Consider the following 22,952-nt stretch of genomic DNA (forward strand, 5'->3'; position numbering starts at 1 on the left):
AAATTGGCTCAGCTAAGCTATATTTTTTATATTGAAAGATACGTGTTATGGATACGTGCCATGATGCTATGGATGGCTTCCCTACTATCGATACATCGCATACTCGAGCTGCACATCTTACTCGCACAGCTTCATAGCTTAGTATCGGTGGAGACGGTCACATAATTTCACAGCTATTTAGCTATTATATCTTCGTAACATAGCTACATATCACATCTCTGGTGGAAAAACATCTTAAAAGCTTTTTTGCTTTTAGATATTGTATCATCTCAGTAAGTACTTTGTGGAAAGTTGAATACAAAAATTGCTGTCTATCTATATTATCACATATGAAACTGCGCAAACAACATAATCTTATCTTTCCCAATTATAATATGTCTGTGTTTATTATCATTTCATTTGGACTTAGTTTTAGGATAACAGCGGGCGTCGATTGGTTCCAAATTTTGGATTATGTAAAATAGTATAATATTTAACCACAGTGTTGTGTTTCAACTACACTCAACATAGTATCATGGTAAGTACCGCAACATTTTTTAAGACTACACCGTCATTGTCCATAGTTTATTCTTTGTTTCATGTCTAAAAGATAAATCTGTAATTTACTAACGAACGAGCATGGGACAAGCCCGCCACAACCTCCCATACCGCTGCAACTCCTGTAAGCCAGGATCTACAGTAGATACAAACATGAAAACACCGGAACACTGAAGTCCGACGCGTCCCAGGGAAATGAATGACTGTCTTGGATCCCGCAACGAAACAAATCAGAAGATGTTATTAGAGGAGAAGAAAAAGAAAACGATAGTTTCCACTTCCCTCGGTGAATTTAATGCAGAAGACAGAATGACTTAAGCCTAAAGGCACAAAAGAGACTGTACAACTGGGAGAATCCCAGTCGCCAAACATAGTTTCGTGATTTCCCAATTTGCTTAAAAAACTGATAATAGATTAGTCGACGTCGATCGATAGTTTATACCTACACCAATCGATCGATAATCGATGCCATCGATTGATGGTAGAATAGATTATTCGATGTCGAGATCGATAGTTTCCGGTCGGAATATAATCAATCTACGTCGACCGATGCCATCGACCGGCAATCGATCGACTGGTTAGTCGACCGGTATCCGTCGATCAATTAAAGCTGCCACAAATCGATTAATGTCGACCGATGTCGATCGATACCGATAGGTGTGGTAACACCCTTAGTCAGGAAAGTAAAGTAAGTAAATCAAACAGCGTGAGAATACTCGAATAACCCGTGGTTGTTGCAGATGAGGAGCTTCATCATCATCACAGTGCTGTCAGCACTCGCAGCCTGCTGTAGTGCTGCTGTTCTTGAGGACGAGGAGAAGATGATTCATATTGTATACGATGAACAGTTTCCTAATGGAACGATTGTGTCCGACGCAGAGTTTGATGCCAGATTTAAAAGTGTAACACCATTAGCCGAGTGAGTATCCCCTAATTTTTAGATTATAAAGATAATTTTATTTTGTCATAATTATAAGATAACAATACTTAGATAAAACGAATCAAAGTTTAGGAGTGGGAGCTAACTACGTCACTTTTCAGTATAAAACGTAGTTTAAAGTGACGTCACGCGATATTTGAAAACGATATATCTTCGAAAGTGCCTCGTTGGTCGAGTGGTCGCAATTGTGACTGCCGAACAAGAGGTCTCGGGTTCGATTCCCGGGTCGGGCAAAGTATTACTGGGGTGTTTTCGGTTTTTCGAAAATTTCTCAGTAGTAACACGGAGTATGGAACTGTGTCCAGTATATGGCAATAGGCTCACCCCCTATTACATGGGACTTTTAACACGAATTGTGAAAAGTGGGTGTAGAGCGGCATTATGTGTCGTAATGAGCACCTCTGCCTACCCCTTCGGGGATAAAAGGCGTGACGTTGCTTTTTTATATCTTCGAAAGTATTTGTTTCCATAAGAAAATAAAAAATACGTATCTAATAATTTAGTATGTTAAACGAGGATGTGGACAAGGTTTAAGTCATACTAGACGCTTATATTCATGAGCAGCATTCTGCGACACATGACGCGGCGACTGTCGCGCTGATACTGGTACAGTGAATGCTGCGGAATGCTGCTTATGAATTCCTATTCATAATTGTTAATAATTTATTGTAATTTTATGTTCAGATGGCGAGCTCTATCGCCGGCAATCTCTCGACAAGAGCAGACAATGGGTTTGACGTACACCGGTGATCCCGGAGATTTAATATCAAGAATTACTTTTACTCAATACGGAAAACCTCGAGTTCATTATACTCAATTAATGAGAAGTACCATTTCAATTGTAATTACATCTCGATCTGGTGTAGGACTTAACTCACTAGTGCAGATATTTACATGATCTTTGTGCTCCGTATTTGGCACAAATATTGTTAAAATTAACACTAAATAAATGATAATACATTATGAAAAAATAGGTTTTAATTATTCTATCTAGCTTTTAAACTATAGGTACACCAAGACTGGAGAACCCCTGACTAACTAAAATCTTTCTAAACATAATTTTGCGCGCGCGTGCTTTCACATGATCAGCTGTTAGCAGCGAGGCGCCCGCGCCCGCGTTATTGGAAGACTAGTAGGTATAATTTTTCAAAACTGACATGGTCACTAACACTAACATTAGACCTTAAAACGGAATATTTACCATGTTTATTTATGTCTATGACTAGTAGGTATTTTGGAACTTTACACGCGCGTGCTAGAGAAATTTGGTTGTTTTGTTATCGTGATAAAAATAAAACTAATGAGTATACAAAAAGTTTCTTTGGAAAAGTTGTTTGTAATCATGAGTACAATCACGTGTTTAAATATCTCTATGCATGCTCTAATATAGTTTAATATGTATCATAAATGCAAAAGTGATTTCGTTTTTTGCCATTTGGCTATGGAACCCTAAAAATGGTGCCTTATCTAATCTTTTTTAATAAAAGTAACATTGATTCCATTTGCGCATGGTCAATTAATGGTCATATTTGACTGAGTATAGGTGTCACAAATTAAACGAATAAAAGAATATAAATAAAACAGTGTTTAAAAAACCGATTTTAAAAATCTTAATCTGAAAACAAACCAAAGGTAATATAATAAAACGAAATAACTATTATACGTGCATGTGAACATATTACATATTATTTTGTTTTCCCACCGCTTTCAACATAGCACGGTAAGTACGGATATATTTTTTAAGATATTAAGATCACAGATCACATTTTTTGCACTGCCAACTCAAACTCAAAATCTTTATTTGCATGTAAAGGTATTATACAGGTCTTAATTTAATAAAGAATTACTCTGAACAGACTTGTAATAATTCTATATATTTTTCTGCGTAATATTACATAGAAAATATTACTAATAGTATATAATTATAGTATAATGTGGGGGACCCATACTTCGGCACGAATGGGCCAGCTCGACCGGAGTGATACTACGGCCTCACAGAAAAGCGACGTGAAACAACGATCCCTTGTTTTTCGATATGTAGTGATATCTTCCCAATCCGCGATTCCCCAACAACGCTTAAATTCCCAAAAGGCCGGCAACCCATTTGCATAACTGGAGTAAGTTCTCATACCTCATCTCATGTGCCTCCTATCTTGTCTTTATCATTAATCTTATCTTTTATCTTTCATATATAAAGAATATCGAATCATTGAGATCAAGTATAACAAGTGATAAAGTTTGAGAAAGGACAGTCTTTAATATTTGGTTTAATATTAAAGTATCAGTGTTCGTGAATTCGTTTATATTTTGTTTTTAAATCATCTGTAATATACCAGAGTAAGTACTTATACATTTCGGAGTTGTGGACTATCTAAATCGAAAGGAACGGGGTGCTTTTTCGTCAATAAGAGTCTGACTATCCCTCTCGCCTCGCCCAAGACGGGAGAAGATATTAGATGATTTTGCCCACTCAAAAAAAAAGTTCTTTTCCATTTTCTTGTATCCGAGATAGGATTAAGAATTCATCTCCCTTCTTCCTCTTAATATGATTTTATATACGCAGATGAGGAGCTTCATCATCATCACAGTGCTGTTAGCGCTCGTAGCCTGCTGTAGTGCTACTGCCCTCTCGAGACAAGAAGACGGTTACATCACAACTACCGAGTACGAGAATGGAACGATTGTCAACGGTGCAGACTTGGAATTTTCAAACGTGATAACTTTATTATCCGAGTAAGTATCCATAAGAGTAATGACTCATTTTTGTGTGACACCTATTGGCAAACTCAAGTAGCAGTGGACGAGGCACATGGCATGTAGGTCATCGTCATCATCATCAGCCGAGAGACGTCAACTGCTGAACAAAGGCCTCTCCTTAGTCCTCCATTTATGTAGCAGGTAGCTCAGAGAGAAAGATTCTCAAATGGTAGATGAAACTTTGTCAATTTTAAACCGATCGGGCTGAGACTTTGTATGTGTTACGCTCAAAGATCGAAAACGCTCAGTAAGCGAAAAAATAGCGTACGACGCGTTGTGGTCATAGTAAAACACCCACATCGCGAAATTCGTGTTATGGCTCTAATGAAACCGCACACGACGCGTTGTGGCAATCACAGAAAGACCAAATAGCGAAAAATACGTGTTGTGGCTGACATGCCATTTGATCTCAACGCGCTCAATTTTTTCGCTCACTGAGAGTTTCCGATCTTTGAGCGTAACATATGCATAAAGCTACTATAACCTAGGCATCCCCTAAGGATTTTGATAAATTACATTAATAATAATAATACTTCTTAACGCGAGCGAAGCCGCGGTCAAAAGCTAGAATATTAATATCGCGATATTATTTCTAGGTGGCGTTGTGAAGCTCCGTCAATAGCTGGCCAGTCGCAGACCATTACATTGAAATATGTAGGTGATACCAGCGAAAGAATAGTGAGAAGAGTCACATCTATCTTCGGCGACCCTCACGTACAGCAGACTCCACTGGGAAGTAATATCTATGAAATGACTCTCACTTCGCGTCCCGGTGTGAGAATATCTGCTAGTTTCCATATATACGGGTAAATAGGTCTTGGAGTTTGTTCGCAAACTTCACTGTACCCATATACTGCTATGCCTGTATATTGTTATCTTAAGCCAACACTTATACTATGTAAATAAATTTTATAACTAACTTTAGAAGTTAAGACGGGATATTTACCATGTTTTCCAGTTCATCCGTGATCATGGCGCTTGCAACAGTGCCGAAATATCGGAAACTCGTAGACATAAATAAACATGGTAAATATCCCGTCTTAAGTTCTAATGTTAGTGTTAGTGACCATGTAAGTTTAAAATCTTATAAATAATAATATAGGTAACAAAAAAATGGTTTTATTTTATTTTATTTATACGACAGACTGTGGTAGTATAGGACGGTAAACGACCAGATGTATCACCTGTGATGGTAAGCAATTTTCGCTGGTCGTGTACACCTGCAACACTAAAGGAGTTGCAAGTACGTTAATCTTTAAGAGGGCATGCATTTGATAACGGGATGGGAAGGATTGGTTCTCCGGCAACCTCATTCACACGGTAATATACAACGCGTGGTAATAAAGCGCCGTTTCACGACAATTTTAAAGAGGGACGCAATCTTTAGCAGTAGCCGTCTTGTGGCTGTTATGATGATAGACATAATTTAATAAATCCATTCTATATAAATAGTAGATAAAAAATACCTACAACAATCAGAAAGTTCGTATCGTATCAGAACGGCTTTTATACCACTGTACAATGTACACCTACTTTTAAACCATTTACTTATGTTATAACTGCTACGTATTAGGGGATTAGCCTATTGCCATAAATATCGGGTACATTTCCAGACTTCGTGCTACTACTGATAAATATTCGATAAACCGAAAAAAACCCAGCAATACTTTGCCGGACCCGGGAATGGGACCATTTCAACCAACCAACCTCTTGCCTGGCAGTCGCACTTGCGATCAATTGACCAATGAGGCAATCAGAGAGTTATCGGTTCGGATTGTCGCTTGACCATGAAACGTTGACGTCATCACACTGCTGCGCAAATACTCAGTGATAGATACACGCTTATCTTTGATTAGGGCCCCTCTATAATCTTATAAAAAAATATGTTTATATGGAATCAAAAAACAGATACGTATTCATGAAGAAAATTTAATTTCATTAAGAAAATTATATAGGAGTCAGATTCCCGCACGGAACAATACTTTGTGTGATCCTCAAGTTGTTTTTAGGGACATTTTTTTGATGGGGTAAAATCATCCAATGACTTCTCTCGCCAGGGTAAGACGAGAGGGAGTGTCAGACTCTTACTGACTGAAAACCACCCCGTTCCTACTCCTGCTTGTCGAGCCGGAGCCCCGGTAAGCCCGCTGGGTAGTCCGCAGCTCCGGAGTTGTTAGGGTCTGAGAGTCATATCGTGCATGTGAACTTGTAAACGCACTCACGATACAGAAGAAAAACCTAGTGTATGAACGTTTAAAAAAAAAGTATCCCAGCAAGTTCACGACACTGCACATTGTTATAACATTGCACTTAACACATAGAGTTCATTGACCGACCTTATAGGTACATAGGTAGCAATTAAAAACGACCTTGATATTTTCTGTAAAGATATATAATCACACAATAACTTTACTTATCTAATTGCCATAAGGTGCAATTTTTCATACACGACAAAAAAACATGTTATCACCTTGTACATCATTATTGATAGCAAATAAAGTAATCGGAATGAAGTAAAACAGGAAAGTTTTGAAACAGTGAATCATATGTAAGATTGTCAAAATAACAGATATCAATGATACATATCACGATTTGCTGATAAGGGTTATTCGCGCAAACGTTCTGTTGAATGAGTCGTCTCGTACCAATGACGAATGGGTACTTTGAAATTCCTTGAATATATCAGCTTAGTAATAAAAGCTTTAAATAAAAAGTTAAGTGTGTGCGAGTCATGCTTCAGCACGAAAGAACCGGCTCGACCGGAGTGATACCACGGCCTCACAGAAAACCGACGTTAATCAACGCTTGCGTTGTGTTTCGTTGTGTGAGTGAGGTTACCGGAGGCCCAATTACCCCACTTCCAAATCCTCGATTTCTCAACAACCCTTAAAGTTCGGCAACGTACTTGTCACGCCTCTGGTGTTTTGGATGGTTATGGTGGGGGCTTAATATCAGGTGATCCATCTGCTCGTTTACCGGCTTATATCATAAAAACCATAATTTTCGAGGAAAGCTATGAATTAGCGAGCCATCCTACGACACGAATCTGTCGGCTCGATCGAAGTGATACCACGACTTCATAGACTGGCGTGAAACAACGCTTACGTTGTGTTTCGTCGTATGAGAGAGACCCAATCATTAATATTGGTAATTTTATTTTATTAAGACTTTTAAGTAATAGTTAGTACCTATATGATGCATACATGTACTAGGTGTTTTAGTTTATTTTCCTTGAAAAAAAAACTATCTAATCTAGAACTAATGTCATATTGAGTTTCAACAAATTAAATGCAGTGAGTCATTCATAGAAACAAGCGATGTTTTTATTAAATACGCACATTTTTCCTTATTGTTATCATTGTTATCGAAAAACATCATCTTCAGCTTCTTTATCTAGCTTCCTTATCTAAAAACTAATGAAATTATCGAATAAAATACTTCCATTATATAAAGGTAATGAGTAACAAAAAGGTTTTTCATGGAACGAGCAGACGTGGACACTTGAAAGACCGGAGGCGTTACTAACAGGTTTGGGAAATCGGGGATTGGAAAAATTGGGAAGGGGGGAATTGGGCCTCCGGTAATCTCGCTCACACAACAAAACACAACGCAAGCGTTGTTTCACGTCGGTTTTCGGTGAAGGCGTGGTATCACTCCGGTTAAGTCGGGCCCATTCGTGCCGAAGCATGACTCTCCTACACTCAAATGTTTAGTGTACTTTTTTCTATAATTCTCCTAGACCTAGAGCTGCGTCCATGGAGCTGCGGACTTCCTAGCGGGTTTACTGAGGCTACCGGTTTGAAAAGCACGAGTAGGAACGGGATGGTTTTTAGTCCGTAAGAGTGTGACACTTCTCTGGCCTCACCCAAGGCAGGAGAAGTCATTGGATGATTCCTCCCTGCCCTCAAAAGGTACAAATTAATAACATTAACTAAAGATCGCACAGTAGGCTGCGCGACGTCGTCGCATCTGCGTACGCTGCTCATGATGAAGAGTCCCTCTGTGACTCGAAACTAGTATAGCTTTTCTCCATTTATTTACGTAAGTAAACCGTGATTTTTAGTTACTTTAGTATATCTCACGATAGTTATTATAATAATTAATACCAGAATTCATCTGCTAACAGTACAGTTATAAAATGTCAATATCAATGTTCAAAATAAAATATCGAGTTACAAAATTAATATCATTTATTTCCACATTTCAGTTTTCGGATTACAATATATGTATAAATAACTCTCAGGTACAGTGGATTTACTATTTTAAAATAAGTACGATAGAGTTCAGAGTCGCAGGGAGCCAATGGATGGCGAGAGGTCCTTTGACGGGCTTAAGAGGAGGCTATTGTCCAACTGACGTCATATTTAAAAAGTGACGCCTAAAGGTGAACTATTTTTTAATATTTTTTCTTTATTTAAATTTATTTTATGGAATAGGTGGCAAACCAGCAAACGAGTCACCTGATGGTAAGCGATAAGCGTCGCCCATGTACACCCGCAACACCAGAGGAGTCACAGGTGCGTTGCCAGCCTTTTAAAAAGGAGTATGCTCTTTTCTAAAGGAGTTTTAAGTTATAGTAAGTTTTACATATTTATTTATTACGTATATATAAGTTTTAAAAATAATTACGCCAATTGACTATAGCCAAAATACATTAGGACTACTATCAGTAGGTGAAAAGCTGGTTCTCCGAACGCTCTTCCTGCTCCGCTGCGCTGGTACATCTGAACTGTTGACGAGATGCCTTGGCTGAGATTTGAAGTGAATCTGACTTCCATGTTGCTCTGGTCTAATGCAGTGTGGACGACAGAAGCAGGGGTTATATGATTAGTGATGACCAATCTGTTTATCTTCACGTTGTTTGGGCCTCGATACGACACAACAGAGTTCTTCACCCTGCCAATAGCAGTTGGTGCACCCGCTACCACCCTAAAATAAAACTTCAGTTATTTGCAACGTCACGCCTTTTATCCTCAAAGGGGTAGAGGTGCATATTACGGCTAATGCCGCTATACAATGTCCAATTATCCATCCCACCTTTCACCATTTGTGTTATAAGTCCCATGTAATAGGTGGTGACCCTATTGCCATATACTACAATACCTGGGCATAATACCACACACCGTGCTACTACTGAGAAATTTTCGAACACAATTTAAGAACTGACTTTACTGCCATCTAGTGTATACCCTGGGAAAGTGTGAAGTATGAATGTATGTGACTCACTGCCGTACTCAGAGTCATTTAATGGCTACTTAACCCAGTCCGTAGCTATTGTTTTCGATACAAAATCGTCTCTGAATACGGCAGTTAGTCTAGGTATTCCTTGGCTGAGTAACAATCTCCTAGAAATAAATCATACGATACTTTTTGTATTCCATATTAAAGGATACTCACTCATATACTATTTTATAATTTTGGTTTCTTGCATTAATTTCTGTGTTGGACAGTTCAAGTCCATCGGCAGTGTCATCGTAAACTAAACTGTAACCTCCGGGCAACTCTCCAGAAGCCTCGTAGCAAGCTACCAGTGCTGACAGCACAGTGATGATGGTTAAAGTTTTCATCTGCAAAAACCATTAAATTAAGGGGGGTTTCCACCAGAAATGTGCTATGTAGCTAAGCTGTGAAACTATACATAGCTTAGTATCGGTAGAAACGTGATCGTTTCTACTGATACTAAGCTATGTAGCTGTGCGAGGACGATGCGCAGCTCGAGTATGCAATGTATCGATAGTAGGGAAGTCATCTATAGCATGTCTCTACATAGACAAAACATAAAAGAGTATGATTGGTCCGACATATTTTTGATAAAAGCCCCAAAAAAAATTAAGATAAAAAAAATAAACATAGCTTAACTGAGACCATTTCCACCATTGCTATGCTGTGTACCAAAACTACCAATGAATATGATTGGTGGAGGCATCCACAGCAACATATCATAGCACATCTCTGATGGAAAAGGCCCTGTTTCGTAATGTCTTAATAGCCGCTATGGACCAGATTTGGAATTAAGAACGTAATTTATATGAACTATCTATGTATTTGTCACATAAGTTTATCAGAGTCTGTTTTGAAGGTTGCAGAAAACAGGCGCTTAGCCTTCAATATGTGTCTAAAAAGACTACACTAGATATAGCGAGACAGCGGGCAAACGTCGACCCAACAAATATAAAAAAAAAAAACTAGATATGGAGAGAGCTTTTCCAATATGAAACCTTATCAAAATCAATATTGAGAGGTGACGTTCGCGTTCGTGAACATATGAGACTTGAAAATATTATCGACAGTTACAAAGTTCCTTTTGTAAAATACTAATCATAGATTAATAGATTTAATACAAACTAGCAACCCGCCCCATCTTCGCATGGATGCAAAAGCGATGTATTATTCACGTATTATACATATAAACCTTCCTATTGAATCACTCTATCTATTTAAAAAACCGCATTAAAATCCGTTGCGTAGTTTTAAAGATTTAAGCATACAAAGGGACATAGGGACAGAGAAAGCGACTTTGTTTTATACTATTTAGTGACAAGTAAGGGTTGAATGATAACGAAGAAATTATGTAATATAAAATATAAAATAAAAAGTACTTACTCTGGTATATGCTTTAATTTTATGTTTCCAAAAACTAGATGGCCGTCCACACAATCAAGTTACTAATAGACACTAAACATGAAGCATTGGTAACTACTTATATATCTATAACAGCCAAAATGATAAGATTAGGATATTGGTGGGTTTTTAATCGATACATAATTATCAGAATATGAATATCTAAATCGTATTTAGAATATAAAAATAAAATATGAATAATGAGGAAAACAGAGCGATTGTCAATAAATGATTGCAGAAAAATTTGACTAGTTTACTGTGGACCTCACAGTTTCAAAGAGATATAAGTTTATCAGATACATTTTTTTTTCTTGGATGGTGGCTGTTAAGAAAAGAAATACTTGGGCTGTATAATAGGTACTGGTATATTTATACAACGGATTATAAAAATATATGAGAAAAATATGAGGAAAAGAAAACAAAAGAATAATTTTTATGCGCGCGACGCGCATGTGATTTGTACAGCTGCTCGGGCGAAAGTGGCGAGTCGCGATCTTCCCTTTGATGCCGTCACTTTTCCCGTCGCCAGCCAGCAAACAAAAAGTATTTATACGTAAGGTTTTATGTTCGTTCGGACGTTTCCGAACAGTGGCCTTGGGTGAGTCGGGAGGGAGTGTCAGACTCTTACTGACTAAAAACCACCCCGTTCCTACTCCTGCTTTGAACCGGAGCCCCGGTAACCTGTTACGTTGTCCACGCTTATCAGATACATCTACTGCCGTGTTCAATCTACAATCCCTAGGGGATACCCACGGGAAGAGCAGAGGTGGTGACAAATTTATTTCGCATCAGTGATAATTAAAAATCTGTTAAGTCCATCAGTTAGGTAATGAAATGTACACACGTATTTTTCCGTTAATGAGAAATACTCATTTGGTCGGAAATGGAAATTTGCGTGGTCGGAATTGGGTCTGGAATGTTTACCCAGAGTTTTGAAAATAGATGATTTTACGAACGCCGCTCGCACCTGGTAAATGATGATTCTTGGGAAAATAATGACTAATAATGGATTATTTTACAATATTTATTTTCTGCCATTTTACGAATAAAACGTTTGTTGAAAATTAAACTAAACTATACTACAATTAATGTTTCGACAACTGCTTTGTATTAAAATCAACAATTTGTAAATAATTTTCGTCGCAAAATATTAATTTTGTCCAACATGTCATCGTCCACCTGTATATTGAATTTGAAATGATAATAATATAATGATAAGATTATTAATTATTATAATACTGTAGTGGCCGGGAGTTTTAAGACGCCCGCTTCTCATGCATGAGAGTGTGAGTTCGAAACCTACCAACGGCAAGTACCAATGTGACTTTTTCCAAATTATATGTATGTACTTTGTAAGATTATTTAGACACCACCGATAAACGGAGAAGGAAAACATCGTGAGGAAACATGGACTTATAATTTCTAATTATAAGTTTATAACCAACCTGCATTGAGCAAGCGTGGAGATTAATGCTCGAACCTCGGAAGAGGCCTTTGGTCAACAGTGACCGATTTATAAGTTTGGTAATTGTTTGACGAGATACTCGACTAGTTTCAAGCCGTTACTGCCTCGTTGACCGATTGGTTGCAAGTGCGACTGCCGGGCAAGGGGTCTCGGGTTCGATTCCCGGGTCGGGCGAAGTATTACTGGGCTTTTATTCGGTTTTTCGAAAAATTCTCATTGGTCAGCACGGAGTCTGGAAATGTGCCCGGTATATGGCAATAGGCTCACCACCGATTACATGGGACTTACAACATAAATCGTGAAATGTGGATGTACATTTAGCATTATGTGCCATAATGTGCACCTCTGCCTATCCCTTCGGGGATTAAAGGAGTGACGTTACAGTTACAGTTACAGTTTCAAACCGTTCTAGAGGCATATTCATGAACAACATTCCGCAACACAAAGTGGCGACTGTCGCGCTGCTACTTTGTTACGTATGTAAGCCGAAAATGATAAAAAAATGCAGTATGTCTCACGAAAATTATAATACAATATGATAAGATTATAGCTTGTCTTATTCGATTGGACAAATAAAGCGTTATCCAGTAATTAAACTGTCATTAAGTGATCCATGATACGGTATCATTTTTTGAAAATGGGAACAGGATTTATGAAAAATTAATCTGTATTTTTTTCCAATGATATGTAAAAAATAGCTTGCAATCAACAACGATATCTAATCTAATCACATAAATGTAAATATATAAGTAATGTTGAATAAATTACGAGTAGATTGTATTTGTCAGTGGTCAGGTTGCAGCGGCGACGAGATCGAAATCTTAGAACATTTAAAAAAATCTATCAAAGTAAGTGAACAAAATTGGCAATAATAGGGTTAATTATTATATGTTATCGGCTTACTCACGTAACGGTTTGACGAGGAACTCGACTAGTTTCAAGCCATGCTAGAGGCTCATATTCATGAGCAGCATTCCGCGACACACGCCGATAACATATAATAATTAATTTAGTATGTCTCACGAAAGTTACAATAAAATAATAGGGTTCGTTAATTTTTGTACATCGTTAATTATTTCTTCATTGTATTTGCATAACATACGCTTGGGAGAGCACTAAGTAAAATCCAAAGCAAACAGCTTGCCGGCTCCGTATGTATTTTATACGTTTCAGTTGATTTTGTGATTATCTTAAAAACGAGGCTCTTTAAAACATTTTCTGGTTAGAATATTTCAGTTATTTAACTGTTTCAAATAAACCGGGAAAACACTTTTGAAAGTCAAAGCACAGTCTGTCGGTTAGTCCTCTAATGAAGCTATTTGCTTGTTCCAAAGTATAGATTCCTATGGAGAAGAACGAGCAAGTAACTCCATAGGTTACTCTTTCTTAATCAGGTTCACAATACCATTACAATATATTCCACCCACTGAAAAGAGAAGAAGAGAATTCCACCTATTCATGTATCATTTTATTAATTTTATTTCTTTAAAAATATCTCGAATTTTTTAACGTAGTTCCATATTGGAAGTCACATCATTTCCTCTATCCAGTACCCATTTCAGTGTAATATGATGTTATTGCAGATGAGGAGCTTCATCATCATCACAGTGCTGTCAGCACTCGCTGCCTGCTATGGTGCTGCTGTCCTCCCAAGCGAGCCTGAAGGTTACATTACCATGGTCTTTGATGAAGAGTCACCCAATGGAAGGGTTGAGTCTGATTCAGAACTTAATAAATGGGCGACTGATGAATGGATCTTATTAACTGAGTGAGTATCCACTGAACTAGTTTTAACCAGTTCTACGCTTATGTTGCATTTGTGTTAGATACATATGTATATAGGGTGACTGGTAATTAGTGAACGATATTTAAACACGTGATTGCACTCATGATTACAAACAACTTTCCCAAACAAACTTTTTTGTATACTCATTAGTTTTACTTTTATCACAGTAACAAAACAACCAAATTTCATTATCACAATACGTGCGCGTAAATTTCCAAAATACCTACTAGTCTTCCGTAGGCTCGGGCGCCTCGCTGCTAACCGCTGATCATGTGAAAGCACGTGCACGCGAAATTTGTTGTTTTGAGTATACAAAAAAAAACTATATATTTTTTGTTTCTTCTTTCTTTCTCGTAACAAATATCAGATCGATCTGTCATCAGGATGGGAGTAAATCAATTACTAAAGACCAAACCGTTTAATTTACAGATGGAAATGTGAAGCACCCTCAATCGACGGCGAGGAGCAATATTTCAGCGTAAGGTATGAAGATGATCCCAGTGTTAGGATAAGTAAATTTTCTATAAGTTATTTCCCACCTAGGCCTTTCATAAAAGACAGTGGGCTTGGAAAACATTTTATGGATGTGAATGTAACAACAGGTATAGGTAGAGAGATCCGCTCCACTATAAAAATGTACAGAAGAATGTTAGAAACTAATATTATGTACTTGGAAACTGATACATAACAGGGTAGACGACTAAGTTTTATTTTAATGTCTGTCCAGGAGATTATTTTAAAACATTTCACACGTATTATAATATTAATAGGATTAATTTTTCTATAACACTGGATTGTAAATAAATTGTGTGAATAAAAACCTGTTTTTTTATTTGAATGCATTTATAGTACTTCTATGTGTGAGAGAGCCATGCCTCGGCACGAATGGGCCGGCTGGACCGGAGTGATACCACAGCCTCACAGAAAACTCACGAGAAACAACGATTGCATTGTATTTCGTTGTATAACCGGAGGACGAATGCTCGAACCTTCCGGAGAAGAGGCCTTTGGTCAGCAGTAACCTATTTAGGGTAGTTCTTCGAAATTCGATTCTTCGACTGATTCATATGGCCAAAATTTAATTCCACTTTAAGATCTGTAACACGTGTTCATATGAAAATAGGTATACCAAATAACGTATATTCGAATGAGGGACTCGTTTTTAAAAAATAGTTTTCGAGATATCGACGTTCGAATATTTTCTGCCCAGATGAATCAGAAATTGTTACAGATGAATCTGTTGAACAATTGAAAATTGTATGTAAATGAGCTCTGTATTTATTTTAATTTCACGTTCTTTTAATTTCTTTTTAGCATACCATTTTCGAGTACTTTCGCACAGAGAAATGCTCGTCATTCATCATCACGCTTGCTCAGGGCGGATTAGCAATTTCAGACTCATATTAATTACATTCCTCAAAAAAAAAAGTTTTTAAATTATAGCTATAACCTTTATAGCTAAGTTAATTTAAAAATAAGACTAGTAAAAAAATGTACAGAAGAATCAATAATTTATTTTATGATTTATATGCGGTTTTGACCATACGAATCAGGCACAGATGAATCAGGATTTTGCTTACAATCATGCATAACTCATCGTATATACAGACTTCATTCTTGTCATTTTTCTACACGAATGTATAACCAAAAAGCTTTACACGAAACATAGATTAAAGTTTTAAAACTGTACAGTAAATTTTATAAAATAGGCATTGTAATCAGGATGCTATGTAACCAAATAACCAAACACAGATGAATCAGATATTTACCTTAGTAACACCTGGATCTAAGCCAACCAGCCGCACGTCCGCCTCCTAGCTTGTCCGTTGCACGCCTGGTTTCCCTCCGCACAGGAAGCCAGACTCTCATTATTAATACCCGACCAAGTATGGTCATTCGTAGCTTACGCCATATTAATCAGTAGTATACGCCGGACACTTCTTATTTATTTATTTATAATCATACTAACATATGATTTTATTGTAACTTTCGTGAGACATACTAAATTAATTATTATGTTATCGGCTTACTCACGTAATGTTTTGACGAGGAACTCGACTAGTTTCAAGCCATGCTAGAGGCTCATATTCATGAGCAGCATTACGCGACACACGACGCGGCGATTGTCGCACTGCTACTGGCGATTCGAGCTACGCGCCCATCGCGCCCTCTGCCTGGAATCGCGCGTACTATCCGGCGCGCGCGACGATGTTGGCTCGTTAGACTCGCTCGCCGGCGGCTGCGCAGGTGTTGGGTTCGATTCTCGGGTCGACGCAAAAACGGTGTTACATACCGCGCTCACTGTGTCACACTCCAGACCCGCAACATTGTAGGCTGACGCAGATTGCAGACTTGGCTTCCAGGCAGGAGGTAATGCCCAGCCACCGTCTCTGTTGAAGTTGGGACGACGACTTATTTCGATGGCCTCACGTACTTTCCGTGGTACGAAGTATTTCTACCTCGCTAGTACGGAGACCTTGTCGAAACGGAGGAAGTGAGTCGTGCCCGCGCTACAAGCATGCTCGGCTACTGCCGATGTATGAGTGTCCATGTTCTTCACACTGCGTATGTGTTCCTTGAGTCTGGTTGTGATGTTGCGGCGAGTTTCCCCGATGTAACTCGAGCCACAGTCGCACGGTATCATGTATACCCCGGGAACTGCCAGTGGATCCTTATCCTTAGGCGAGCGTAATAAGTTCCGTAATTGACCGGGTGGGCGGAAGATCGTCCTGATGCTGTATCTTCGGCGTAACAGGTGTCCGATGGTGTCGGTTACTCCTTTCACATAGGGTAAGAATGCTGCTCATGAATATGAGCCTCTAGCATGGCTTGAAACTAGTCGAGTTCCTCGTCAAAACAGTACGTGAGTAAGCCGATAACATAACATACTAACATAGTTATAACATCCGGGTGATCCGCGGATATCGCACGATCTCCGGAGAGGCGGCGAACCTCCTTGCCGGATTACCGCCGTGGGATTTGGAGGCGAAAGTGCTTGCGCGCGTCTTCTGTTTACGCGCCGACGCGCGTCGCCGGGGCGAAACTCCACTGCCGCGCCAGATTAGTGCGTGGCGGGACGAGCACCGGCGCGATCTCATGGCGGAATGGCAGCAACGACTGTCGCAACCGAGGGCTGGGCTCGCTGTCATTGCAGCGATAAGTCCCTCTTTGAGGAGTGGCTTGAGAGACGCCACGGCGTCCTCACCTACCGCCTGACGCAGGTGCTTACCGGGCATGGAAGTTTCGGTAGGTTCCTGTTTCTGATTGGGCGGGAGGAAACGCCCGGGTGTCATCACTGCGAGGACCGTCCTGAGGACACAGTGGAACATACGGTGGCGCTGTGCCCTGCATGGGCTGAGCACCGCCGTGTCCTCAGGGATGTAGTCGGCGACGGCGACCTCTCGCGTCCGGCATTGGTACAAGCCATGGTGCGGAGCGAGGGGGACTGGGATGCCGTCTCCTCCTTCTGCGAAGCAGTCATGCTAGCTAAGGAGGAGGCGGGGCGCGTGAGAGAACGAACCTCCTCACGCCCCAGCCGTCGCGAGAGACACTCCGGGCGTCGGGGATCGCGCGACGATCTCCGGCCACCGTAAGTGCGGGCCTGCGGACGGCGAGCAAGGGTAGCTCGCCGCCCGACCAGAACCAGACCCGTGCGTGCGGCGCGTCGCGTTCCGCGCGCGCCTCAAAGAGCCATCAGACCACCACAGATGGGGCCCAGTAGGGCTGATGCCTAATCCGGAGCTGCGGACAACCTAGCGGGTTTACCGGGGCTCCGGCTCGAAAGGCAGGAGAAGGAACGGGGTGGTTTTTAGTCAGTAAGAGTCTGACACTCCCTCTCGCCTCGCCCAAGGCGAGAAAAGTCATTGGATGATTTTCCCTCCTCAAAAAAAAAAAAAAAAAAAAAAAAAAAACATAGTTATAACGATTGCATTTTTTTTTTTTTGAAATGGACAACTCATCTCCTTTCGATGTAATTATAATTTATATTGAAGTATCAAAGGGAAAAAGCGAAATCAACTACTTTGTTCCGGAAAATGGCAAACGGACACGCCATATGAATCAGAAGAACAAGCTTTAAAAAAATTTTTTTTGTACCTAGACTGCAATTATTTAAAAAATATTATTTGTCCTAGTTACTGATATAGCTAAACTATACTAAAAAAAATATTACATGCCGTTTTGTTAGTTGGTTTCAAAAATATTCCCATAGACATCGAAAATTTTGTCTCTGAAGAAATACCCTTTATAGGTTTGGTAACTGTTTGACGAGATACTCGACTAGTTTCAAGCCATTCTAGAGGCTATTCATGAACAACATTCCGCAACACGAGGTGGCGACTGTCGCGATGCTACTTTGTTACGTTTGTAAGCGGAAAATCATAAAAAAAATATTCAGTGTGTCTCACAAAAGTTTAATTCAATTAGAAAACAGATAATGCGTTATCTAGTAGAGATCAGAATACATAATTATATTAAAACTGTCAATACATGATATCATGTTTTGAAAATCGGAACAGGATTAATGAAAAACTAGCTTTTGCCCGCGACTTCGTCAGCGTGGGCTAATGAGTTTTGGGCAGAAAAGTATATATACTTATACTATAACCTGGCCAAGAGTATGAAAAATAATTCTACCAAGTTTCGTTAAAATCCGTCGAGTAGTTTTTGTTTGTATGAAGAACATACAGACAGACAATAATTTTGCTGATTGCATTTTTGGCGTCAGTATCGATCACTAATCACCCGGTGATAGTTACCTAAAAAGAGGAATAAAAACTAACTTAAAACTAAAATAAAGAAAAAACAAAAAAAATAAAAGTAAAAATTCTCGTTAGGCGTCGAAGTACTCGTCCGCATCGCTGTCATTGGGGAACGTTCCCAGAAGACTGGCCGCATTGCCACGTTGAATGGCAATGCTTATCTTCTGACCGAAGAAATAGCCAGCCTTCTGGTCACGCGTAGAATCGAATAGCTTATGTGCAATCTCTTTAAATAAAGAATATACACGGTGTAACAAAAAGGGGGTATACATATCAAGTGCACGGTTTGTAAACAACATAACAAACGATACGGGAAGGGTTTTTTAAACTCATGTTTTCATGGAACGAAGTTATGAATATTTCCAATACAAAAAATTCCAGAAACTGAACATCAAAATTAGGTAGATACTGGTACTAGGCGATCAGATTTACAGAAGAAATGTTTCATAATTAGCGAGTGACCCCTGTAGTGTTGTGATACGTCTGTATGATGATTTAAAATTAAGAACCATACGACACCAAGTACCTATTTGGTACCATTTTTTTAAACGTATTTTAAGCTGAAACTTCGTGTAGAAATTCTATTCAACCTTTATTCTTCAGTGCTTCTTACTTCTTCCATACATCAGTATATGGGTATTTTGTTAAACGCCGTATATAGATTAATTACATTTTTTCTAATGATGTCAATTATAATCTGACTCGCAATTAGCAATGATATCTAATCTAATCACATAAATGTAAATATATAAGTAATGTTGGATAAATAATGAGTAGATAGTATTTGTCAGTGGTTAGTGTTGAAGCGGTGACGACCTTTGAATATTTATAAAAAATATATCAAAGTAAGTGAACAAAATTGTTTATAATCCCGTTCGCTAATATTTATACATCGTCAATAGGATAGATGACTAATTTTAATGTCTATCTTGATTTGAATTATCGCGTGACGTCACTTCAAGCTACGTTTTATATGTAGATAATATATGGCGCATTTGCTTCAACTCCTAGACTTTGATTCGTTTTATCTAAGTATCGTTATCTTATACGACAAAATAAAAAAATGCGTGTGTAATATTTTTTCATTATCTAACTGACGGACTAAATAGATTTTTAATTTTCATACGACGTCATCGTCCCTATTATTTCTTTTTTGTCTTTGCGTACGCTTAGCATACGCTTGGGATCACATACAGCCAAGGTCCAAAAAATAGTCCGTCTATTGGCAAGTCCTCCTGTGCTGGTTCCAAAGTGTAGATTCCTATGGAGAAGAACGAGCAAGAAACTCCATAGGTTACTCTTTTTCAATCAGGTTCTCAACACAATTACAATATATTCCGCCTATTCACGTATCATTTTAATTATATTTATCTTTTGAAACATCTCACACACACGTGTAGGTAAAATATTTTAACGTGACATTGATGGTCACTTTAAAATATTTTTAAACAAAGTATCATGTTGTATAATATTTTGTTCTTCATATTAGAAGTACTATCTCATCATCTCGTCTAACCAGGGGCCTTAGTCTGCTATTACAATTGTATCAGAATGGTCGATCACTGAGCAGTGCGAGAGGGACGGAGCTATGTAGGTTGTATAGCTCCGTCCCTCTCGCCCTGCTCAGTGATCGACCATTCTGACACAATTGTAATAGCAGACTAAGGCCCCAGTACCCGTGTCAGTGTAATATGATGTTATTGCAGATGAGGAGCTTCATCATCATCACAGTGCTGTCAGCACTCGCAGCCTGCTATGGTGCTGCTGTCCTCCCAAGCGAGAAGCCTGAAGGTTACATTACCATGGTCTTTGATGAAGAGTCACCCAATGGAAGGGTGGTATCTGAAGCTGAACTTAATAACTGGATGGCACCTAACGGATGGTACTACGAAGTATCTACGTGAGTATCCACTGAGCTAGCTATAGTAGCATAATGTTGCGTTTGTGTTAGATACATATCTATGACTGCACGGTTGGTGCGGTGCCTGGGCAACTGGCTGTCGCGCAACGGGTAGCGGGTTCGATTCCCGCACGGAGCAACTATTTGTGTGATCCACAAATTGTTGTTTCGCGTCTGGGTGTCATGTGTATGTGAACTTGTATGTTTGTAAACGCACCCACGACACAGGAGAAAATCCTAATGTGGGGCAACGTTTTTATTAAAAAAAAAAATAATAAAAAAATGGACGGACTAAGGGTATAAGCGACATTTTGGTCAAAAATGAGTTTATTATGCTATCCTACGTAAAATTTTCCGCTCTTTCGAATGCGCTTACTCTCATGGCTCTACGATGACATTTTTGGCGTTTATACCCTAGCAAAAAAAACATTTTCCTAGTATTCTTTCGACGACCGACGAGTTTAAACGGCTCTCCTGAACATTAATTTTTTTGTCGCTTATACCCTATTTCCTTTTAACCCAATCAAGGTCTTACGTTTGATCCACCAATCAAGGTCTTACGTTTGATACGCATAATGAAGATAAATGTGGAAAAAATGATAATATTAAATGTTCATCAAGATAAGAGTGTGTACCAAATATCAGTAGGGCTACTCCGGTTTTCGAATGCGAAGTTTCGTTTAATCTTCGGGCGTGATTTTTTTTATTTTCTAATAAAATTACTTAAAATAACGTTTTATCTTTTATTTTAAATAAAAACCTATTTTATTCGTTTATTTTTGTTCACGATAGTTCGCAATTTCGATGTTTCGGAAGAAACTTAGTTTTTCGTTGAATTAGAGTAGGCCTCCAAATCAATCTATCAGAATGGGGGTAAAATTTCAATGACTAAATACCCAAACAAACGGGGCAAGAACTTATGACGGCATATTTACATTTACCATGTAAAATTGTTGCGGAAGTTTATCCGTAATACCAGATACCATGACATGGTAAATATCTCGTCATAAGTTCTAATAGTAGTTTAGGAAACAGCGAGTAAAGTTCCCTAAGAAAAGGAGGATCCTCCGACCAGGCAAGGTGATCAGCCTGGCGGGCTTTCTGCCCTACTGTTGTTCGTTAGGATTTTCTATCCGTCTTAATTCGCATGTAAACTTCATATGTGCGATGCAGGATATTTGTGACGTCATCCGTTGATTTGCTCGTCGATAGTCTATGTGCGACTTCTGTCATCTGTCACTTGTCACTTGTCAGAGTGTCGCCACAGTAGTGTTAGTGACCATGTCAGTTTAAAAACTTATAAACGGGGCAAGCTAAATAAAACCGTTTAATTTACAGATGGAAATGTGAAGCACCCCCAATCTACGGCGAGGTACAGCATTTCAGCGTAAAGTACGAGGGAGATCCCGATGTTTTGATTAAAAGCTATTCTATAAGTTATTACCCACCTGCTCCTGTGATACACTACAGTCCGATTGGAACAAATTTCATGGAAGTGAATATAACAACATTGGTAGGTAGAGAGATACACACCACTGTTATACTGTACAGTAGTTGAATATACTAATCTACTAGCAAACTAACTAACTAACTAACTACTAATAAACTTCAATAATTTTTGCGTGAAAGAGTAACAAACATCTATACTCACAAAGTTTCGTTTGTATTAATTGTGATATTAATAGTATTATTTATTCAACTAAAAGACATTGTGACTTTTAAACTTAAACTATCACTGAATTATAAATAAATTGTATAAATGAACCTTGTATTTTATTTAAATGCCTCTACAATACTTATGTGTGGGAAAGCCATGCTTCGGCACGAATGGCCTCACAGAAAACCGGCGTGAAACAACGCTTGCGTTATGTGTATAAGGTTACCGGAGGACCAATTACCCTCCTTCCCCATTTTCCCAATCCTCGATTTCTAACAACCCTTAAATTCCTAACCCCCAAAAGGCTGGCAACGCACTTGTAACGCCACTGGTGTTTCGGGCGTCGGGGCGACGGCGATTGCTTACCATTAGGTAATATAATCAGTCGGCTCGTTTACCGGGTTATGCCATAAAAAATACTATCGCTCTAAAACAATAGTTGAACTGGTTACGTTGACACTTGTATTTAGCCTTACATATTTCACTCCGAGATTTACTAGGTAATAATTTACCTACTACATTTGCATTC

At 38.9% G+C, this 22,952-nt stretch overlaps 4 protein-coding genes across 5 annotated transcripts; 3 read left to right on the forward strand and 1 right to left on the reverse strand.

The window, feature by feature from the left end:
• Positions 1-359: 359 nt before the first annotated feature.
• LOC118277172 (uncharacterized) lies at positions 360-5,131 on the forward strand. The gene is made up of 5 exons (XM_050696439.1): positions 360-517; positions 1,278-1,456; positions 2,162-2,366; positions 4,041-4,210; positions 4,831-5,131. Exons 1-5 carry the CDS (start codon positions 515-517, stop codon positions 5,042-5,044), a joined length of 771 nt encoding a protein of 256 aa, XP_050552396.1. The 5' UTR covers positions 360-514; the 3' UTR covers positions 5,045-5,131.
• On the forward strand, positions 3,406-22,530 carry LOC118277164 (uncharacterized). 2 transcript variants are annotated; one of them, XM_050696379.1, is made up of 3 exons: positions 3,406-3,814; positions 20,573-20,766; positions 22,105-22,530. In XM_050696379.1, exons 2-3 carry the CDS (start codon positions 20,573-20,575, stop codon positions 22,322-22,324), a joined length of 414 nt encoding a protein of 137 aa, XP_050552336.1. In that variant the 5' UTR covers positions 3,406-3,814; the 3' UTR covers positions 22,325-22,530. The 2 variants fall into 2 exon arrangements, with proteins under 2 accessions (XP_050552336.1, XP_035451771.2); XM_035595878.2 differs by lacking the exon at positions 3,406-3,814 and adding an exon at positions 19,619-19,711.
• LOC118277149 (uncharacterized) lies at positions 8,407-10,976 on the reverse strand. The gene is made up of 3 exons (XM_035595856.2): positions 10,838-10,976; positions 9,632-9,801; positions 8,407-9,163 (listed from the first exon to the last, which is right to left on the reverse strand). Exons 2-3 carry the CDS (start codon positions 9,799-9,801, stop codon positions 8,860-8,862), a joined length of 474 nt encoding a protein of 157 aa, XP_035451749.1. The 5' UTR covers positions 10,838-10,976; the 3' UTR covers positions 8,407-8,859.
• On the forward strand, positions 13,058-14,926 carry LOC126910609 (uncharacterized). Its single transcript, XM_035595876.2, has 3 exons — positions 13,058-13,168; positions 13,904-14,088; positions 14,536-14,926. Exons 1-3 carry the CDS (start codon positions 13,073-13,075, stop codon positions 14,792-14,794), a joined length of 540 nt encoding a protein of 179 aa, XP_035451769.2. The 5' UTR covers positions 13,058-13,072; the 3' UTR covers positions 14,795-14,926.
• Positions 22,531-22,952: the final 422 nt, after the last annotated feature.

This window comes from Spodoptera frugiperda, chromosome 10 (genome assembly GCF_023101765.2).
Source record: "Spodoptera frugiperda isolate SF20-4 chromosome 10, AGI-APGP_CSIRO_Sfru_2.0, whole genome shotgun sequence".
Classification (NCBI taxonomy): domain Eukaryota; kingdom Metazoa; phylum Arthropoda; class Insecta; order Lepidoptera; family Noctuidae; genus Spodoptera; species Spodoptera frugiperda.